Source organism: Lathyrus oleraceus, chromosome 1, assembly GCF_024323335.1.
Source record: "Lathyrus oleraceus cultivar Zhongwan6 chromosome 1, CAAS_Psat_ZW6_1.0, whole genome shotgun sequence".
Taxonomy (NCBI): domain Eukaryota; kingdom Viridiplantae; phylum Streptophyta; class Magnoliopsida; order Fabales; family Fabaceae; genus Lathyrus; species Lathyrus oleraceus.
In genome coordinates this window covers 257,698,539-257,706,040 of record NC_066579.1, presented here as the reverse complement: position 1 = coordinate 257,706,040, position 7,502 = coordinate 257,698,539, and the positions used below count along the sequence as shown (strand labels likewise).

The window sequence follows — 7,502 nt, the reverse complement described above, 5'->3', positions numbered from 1 at the left end:
TACTTGTATTCCACTTTCTGGGTGTATGAATAAAAGAGTTTCTTGGCTATCGATTTCGCAAACTGTCTCTCTTTATGCTTTGTATTTGCTTATGTCGATAAACAAACTCAAGGATTCCTTGGAAATCTCTTCCTTTACCAAAAATGAATATAACATAAATAAATATGCACATGTAAATTTTTTTTGCATACATACATGCATTCATGCATTTATCTGTCATAACCTTCCAGAAAACAAAATGCTTACCATCACCATCTTTCCGCAGCCAAAATGATGAGTCATCATCACTATTTCACTCACGCAAACAAATTCAAGATCATGGCTGACTTTGAAGCTGACAACGCTGCTGTCCGTGAATCTCTCTCCCAAGTCCAAGGCAAAATAAACCTCTTTCAAGGGAACATGGAGTCCATCTTGGAACTACTCCAGACTCAGAGGCTCCTACCTTTGTTAACCTTGCTGATGACAACGTCACCCGTGTTGTTGGGGTGACCATTCCTGCCACTGCTGTTGGTGCTACCGTTGAAACTCCGGTGGAGACTGTAGTGTCAACCACTGAAAACTGCCAACTGATCTTTGCTGACATGAATAGGCTTGCTGCTGCCTACCCTTCGGGAATGCCTCAAAACTTTGCTGCTCACTTTGCCAATGGGGGGCCTTCTTCCCTCATCCGACTCTTACTGCCACTACTGCTGCTGGAAACCCTACTTTTCCATGGGGTATAACTACTATTCAGACTCCTCCGATTGATGCTGCCAACCCTGAGGACAAATAAGGCCAGGTTCCCAATGAAACTCCTGACGCTGTAGGTGAATACCGAGGCCCACGCCTCCATTTTCAGATTCCTGCTTAAGCACCAATCAAGCTGCTCCCTTCAGTTATCCTGGGGCAACCTCTATGCCCATGCTGACCTATGCACCCACCAATCCTACACTCCAGTATGTGCAGACAGGGGCAGCTCAGGCTCCCAATGCTCAGGCTGGAGGGAAATATTCTCGTATGGTGCATGCCGCTCAAACAGTGCCTCCTGGTTTCTCATACCAACCGTAGATGATGTTTTCTCCCCAGAATGTGCATGTTCAGGAAATAACCCTAGAGGCCTCTCGACCATCCAGTCAGGTTTCTCTCCCTGTTGTTGATCCGGCCAAACCCGCAGATTACTAGCTGTTAGACGATAGAATAAGGGCTATTTAAGGTTTCTCAGCCTTTGGTGTTGATGCTTGAGATCTGTGCTTAGTTCTGAACGTGGTGCTTCCACAAAAGTTCAAGGTGCCATACCTTCCAAAATACAAAGGTCTAAGTTGTCCTCGTAGTCATATCACCATGTACTACAGGAAGATGGCATCGTATATCGATAATGATGACCTGTTGATCCATTGCTTCTAGGACAGCCTGTCTGGAGCTTCTCAGGATTGGTACATGGGTCTGGAACACACAAAGATTCGTCATGTAGGTATCTATCTGAGGCTTTCTTGAAACAATATAAGTACAATCTTGATATGGCTCTGACAAGGCTTCAGTTGCAGAATCAAGCGCAAAGATCCAATGAAACCTTTACAGAGTATGCTCAACGTAGGCGCGAGATGACGTCCAGGGTCCGACTAGCACTGTTTGATAATGAACTGGTAGATATCTTCATGGGTACGCTCCAAGGGCTGTATTATGATAAGATGATTGGAAGTTCGTCCACAAACTTTGCTGATATGGTACCTATTGGTGAGCGTGTAGAAAATGGGCTGAAACCAGGGAAGACCACAGATACAACCGCTCCGCAGACAACAAAAAGGAAATCACATGGGGGAGGCAAATGCTGTGATGGCAAGTGCCCGCCCCCAATATCAGTTTCCTATGGCCCCCATGTCGTACTATCTGTATCCGTATGTCGCTGTAGCTCAGTATCAACAACCTCCATGTCAGTATCAACTACAGAAGGGTAATCAACAATCAACACTTGCTCACAGAAATCAGAACCAGCAATACAATTGTGACAACAAAGGACAAGGTCGAGGTTAGAACAACAAAAATAGTTTCAATAATCGTCCCCAGATTGACAAGACTTTTGGTACCGTATGCAGATCTGGTGCCATATCTGATCCATGTAGGGGCTATCGTACCAAAAGAAATACCTACTGCCACTCCTCCATTTCGTTCTAAGCATGATCCTAACGCTCCATGCACTTCTCACGCCAGATTCATAGGGCACTCTACATAGAACTATTGGGCCCTCAAATACAAGATCCCGGATTTGATTAACCAGGAGATCCTGACCTTCTCCGAGGAAAAGCCCAATGTAAAGACTAATCCCTTGCCAAATCATGGTGGTTCAGTGGTCAATGTTGTAGTCGAAGAGGAAATTACCAAATCCATACTGAGAGCCAAAGATGTAAAGACTCCACTGTCAGTTGTATCGAAAAGACTTGAGCAGTTTGGGTTCCTAGCAGGTACACATGATGATTGCATAATATGTGAGTATAATCCAGACAATTGCGACAAGTTAAGGGGTTATGTACAAGACTTGATGGATCAGGGTTTGATACAGTTCTCCAGATCCAAGGCATCAGAGCAAGTGGCAGTAATTGAACCAATAGCCATCGTGTACAGAAAGAAGAAGGTCGAAGCTCCTCCTAAGAGGATTCAACAATTCATTTTCTTGTCCCCAGTCCGTTTCTGTATCAGAACATCAAGGCAGTACCTTGGAATTATGAGACAACAACGTATTTGGGTGGAAATGAAATTCATATTCCTGACACTGAAGTCGTCAACATCACTGGAGCGGGAGGCATGACTCGTAGTGGCCGTGTATTCGCTCCCAAATACACTCTTAGGGTGTCTCTAGCACCTACAGTTATCCCGTCTAAGGAGAAGGTCATTCCTACTCCGACTCCTTAGACAGGGGAAACTGTACCTGCCACCCCGAACATGACAATTGTTCCAGTGCCGACGACTGTTATTGGCAACAAAACTGCAGAATCAGAGGTGTCTAAAGGTAAAGGGCCGATGGTTGAGAATGAGCAAGTTGAAGATCACAAGAAGAGAATCACTTTTGAGGAAAGCCAAGAATTCCTCAAATTAATCAAGAAAAGTGACTTCAAAATCGTCGACCAGTTGAACCAGACTCCCTCAAAAATATCTATCTTGTCTTTGCTGTTGAGTTCCGAGGCTCACAGCAAAGCATTACTGAAAGTTCCGAGTGTCGCTCATGTGATGCAAGATATCACGGTTGATCATTTTGATGACGTGGTTGCTAATATTACTTCCATCAGGTATTTGGGATTTAACGAAGCGGAATTACCTCCTGAGGGAAATGCCCATAATAAAGCATTACACATTTCGGTCATATGCACAAACTCTCTTCTATCTCGAGTCCTTGTTGATGCTGGTTCTTCGCTTAATGTATTTCCAAAATCTACATTAAGCCAAGTACAGTTTAAAGAGCCCGAGATGAGGACCAACACACTAATTGTTCGAGCTTTTGATGAGGACCATCTGTGTTGGGCCTCACTAGTTCAACCTTACCTTCCAAGTCATGGATATCAACCCAACTTATAGTTGTTTGTTGGGTAGGCCGTGGATTCATGCCGCTGGGGCAGTCACCTCTACGTTGCACCAAAGGTTGAGATTCTTGATTGATGATAAACTGGTAATTGTGTGTGGTGAAGAAGATCTTTTGGTTAGCGAACTCTCGTCATTCAGATATGTTGAGACAGATGAGGGGATTGTTGAGATTGCGCTCCATTGTTTAGAATTTGAAGAAGTCAGTTCGGCTACCGCCAATCATGACCGACCATCCGCTACCGTTCTATCCTTAGTAAGAAGCGCCAAGCAGTCGTTGGAGAAAGGACCTCTTCCCGGTTGGGGCAAAGTCGTTTACGTGGCAGAAAAATGCGACAGGTTTGGTTTCGGTTATCACCCAGCAGCACGCAAGGCGAGCCTAAAGAGGAAGCAGTTCAAACCGGTCAGATTCAGCAGCGCCGACTTTCAAAATGATCATACTGTGGCAGTCATTGGAGAATCCAGTGGAAGCAAACCAGAGGCGCCCAACCTCCTACATAGATGTCCTCCAGGGTTCAAGCTTCCCAACTGGACAAATACCGTGATTCCCATAGTGTACTTGGAAAAAAACGTAATGCATTTTGTTTTCTCAATCCCTCGTCCTCGCCCGAGACGAGAGGATAGCTTGTAAGGGCCTCCATGTTTAAAAGTATTATGTGAATAAATAAAAATTATTTTTTGCATGCAAATTTGTGTTCCCCTTTCTTTGAGTTATTTTTACTTTTCCAATAAAACAACGAAATGGCAAAAGATTTCTTTTTCTTTTTTCCACTTTCTCAAAAAGCATACTAAAATAAGCTCATCATATGCAAAGTAAACAAAACTATTGATTACAACATGGCAAAAATCAATTGTAAATCTGGATTTCCAATCAACCAAGCTGAAAACGACAGTGAGGAAGATTGTGAATTACCAGCTGAACTAGCACGGCTCCTTGAGCACGAAGAAAAAGAGATTTATCCACATAAAGAACCAGTGGATGTCATTAATTTGGGTTCTGAAACTGATAGAAAAGAAGTAAAAATTAGGGCATCTCTTGCCAAGCATGTACACTCCGAGTTGGTAGTGTTATTGCATGAGTATGTTGCCGTCTTCGCTTGGTCGTATCAAGATATGCCAGGGTTAGACACCAACATCGTTGAACATCACTTGCCACTCAAGACTGAATGTCCTCCCATCAAGCAAAAAATCAGAAGGACTAGACCCGACATGGCACTCAAGATCAAGGAAGAGGTTAAAAACCAGTTTGACGCTGGCTTCTTGGCCATTTCCGAGTATCCACAGTGGGTTGCTAACATCGTTCCAGTTCCGAAGAAGGTAAAGTCAGAATGTGTGTGGATTACCGAGACCTCAATAGAGTGAGTCCGAAAGATGACTTCCCTTTGCCTCATATTGATGTTTTGGTTGATAATACAACTAATTTTTCCGTATTTTCTTTCATGGATGGGTTCTCCAGGTACAATCAGATAAAGATGTTGCCAGAAGATATGAAGAAGACAACTTTCATCACACCTTGGGGAACTTGCTGCTACAAAGTAATACCGTTCGGCTTAAAGAATGCAGGGGCAACATATCAGTGTGCCATGGTAACCCTCTTCCACAATATGATTCATGAAGAGATTGAGGTTTACTTGGACGACATGATTGCCAAATCCATAACTGAAGAGGATCACTTGGTGAACCCGAGGGAATTGTTTGTCAGACTCCGAAAGTTTAAGTTGCGTCTGAATCCGGCTAAGTGCACTTTTGGGGTCCGATCTGGTAAACTCTTGGGTTTCATAGTCAGTTAGAAAGGTATTAAGGTTGACCCCGACAAAGTTCGATCCATCCAAGAAATTCCGTCTTTCCGAACAGAAAAATAAGTCCGAGGTTTCCTTGACCGACTCAATTACATCTCCAGATTCATATCGCACTTAAGGGTTACCTGCGAACCGATATTCAAGTTATTGAGAAAGAATCAATCGATTGTGTGAAATGATGACTGCCATGTGGAATTCGACAAAATAAAAAGTACTTGCAAGAACCACCAATCCTGATACCACTGGTTCCTAGTAGGTCTCTCATTATATACCTCACAGTACTCGATGAATCTATGGGTTTCATCCTGGGCCAACATGACGACACATGCAAGAAGGAACATGCTATGTACTATCTCAGCAAGAAATTAACTGATTGTGAGACCAAATACTCACTTTTAGAGAAGACTTGTTGTGCTTTGACTTGGGCTGCTCGACGCCTGAGACAATATATGATTGGCCATACCACTTTATTGATATCCAAAATGGACCCGATAAAGTATATCTTCGAAAAGTCTGTTGTTACTGGTAGAATCTCCCGGTGGAAAATGTTGTTGACCGAGTATGATATTCAGTATGTGATCTAGAAAGCGATAAAGGGGAGTGTTCTGTCTGACTACCTTGCTCACCTACCTATTGAAGGTTATCAACCGTTGAGATTTGACTTTCCAAACAAAGACATTATGTTTATCAGAGACTTCCCTATGCCAGGCTTCGAGGCAGGCCCTGAGGAAGGCCCTGAACCAGGATCGCGATGGACGCTTGTATTTGATGATGCTTCCAATGCTCGAGGCCATGGCATAGGTGTTGTTATCACTTCTCCGACCGATTTCCACCTCCCATTTACCGCTAGGTTATGTTTTGACTGCACCAATAATATGGCAGAATATGAAGCATGTATCTACGGTTTAGAGGAGGCCATCGACTTAAGGATCAAGATTCTTGAGGTATACGGTGATTTAGCTCTAGTAATAAGTCAGGTGAAGGGTGATTCGGAGACTCGAGATAGCAAGTTGATACCGTACAAGGAGTATATCAGAAAACTGGTAGCCTACTTTGATGAAATCTCTTTTCATCATACTCCTAGGGAAGAAAATCAGTTAGCAGATGCTCTAGCCACATTGGCATCTATGTTCAAAGTCAAATGGAAGAATGAAGTGCCAGCCATCCATATTGACCACTTAGATGAACCATCGCGTTGTCTAGCAATCGAAGCCGATCCTGATGATAAGCCTTGGTTCTACGACATAAAGACATTCCTAGAAAAACAGCAATATCCCGAGGGTATATCCATTATCGATAAGAAGGCTCTGAGAAGACTCTCTCCCAAATTCTTCCTAAATGGTGATGTGTTATACAAGCGAAATTATGATTCCGTACTGCTCAGATGCGTGGATAGACATGAAGCTAGTACGATCGTAAAATCCATACATGAAGGCTGCGAGGGTGTACATGCAAAAGGTCCTGCTATGGCCAAGAAGATCCTTCGGGTTGGATATTACTGGACAACAATGGAGGTTGACTGTTACAACTTTGTTAGAAGATGTCACAAATGTCAGATATATGGTGATAAGATCTTTGTGCCACCGACTCCGTTGAATGTTTTGACTTATCCATGGCCTTTTTCTATGTGGGGTATTGATATGATTGGGATGATAGAGGCTAAAGCTTCCAACGGTCATCGATTCATCCTAGTCTCCATCGACTACTTCACGAAATAGGTTGAAGCTTCTTCACATGCTAATGTCACTCGACAGGTGGTTACCCGATTTATCAATAAAGAGATAATCTACCGCTATGGGATACTTAGAAAAATCATCACTGACAATGCCAGTAATCTCAACATCAACATGATGAAGGAGTTGTGCGAAGAATTCAAGATCGAGCACCACAACTCTTCACCATACTGGCCCAAGATGAACGACACCGTAGAAGCAGCTAATAAGAACATCAGAAGGATCATCTTGGAAAATGGTCAAGACATACAAGGATTGACATGAGATGTTACCCTTTGCTCTGCATGGTTATAGAAACTCAGTCCGTACATCCACTGGGGCAACTCCATACTCCGTACATCCTACCGATCGAAGTCGAGATCCCTTCACTCAGAGTTATCATGGAGGTCGACCTCGATGAAGCTAAATGGATTCAATC

At 43.4% G+C, this 7,502-nt stretch overlaps 1 protein-coding gene across 1 annotated transcript; it reads left to right on the top strand.

Annotated features, from left to right (window-relative positions):
• The first annotated feature begins 4,389 nt into the window (after positions 1 to 4,389).
• LOC127102217 (uncharacterized) lies at positions 4,390 to 7,069 on the top strand. Its single transcript, XM_051039620.1, has 2 exons — positions 4,390 to 4,869; positions 5,936 to 7,069. The coding sequence occupies exons 1-2, from the start codon at positions 4,390 to 4,392 to the stop codon at positions 7,067 to 7,069; spliced, it is 1,614 nt and encodes a 537-aa protein (XP_050895577.1).
• Positions 7,070 to 7,502: the final 433 nt, after the last annotated feature.

Bases quoted from the DNA above. Each gene is read 5' to 3' on its own strand.
- LOC127102217 (XM_051039620.1), top strand. From the start codon at position 4,390: ATGGCAAAAATCAATTGTAAATCTGGATTTCCAATCAACCAAGCTGAA. The intron at 4,870-5,935 runs GTAAAGTCAGAA...TATGTGATCTAG, and splicing joins TCGTTCCAGTTCCGAAGAAG to AAAGCGATAAAGGGGAGTGT.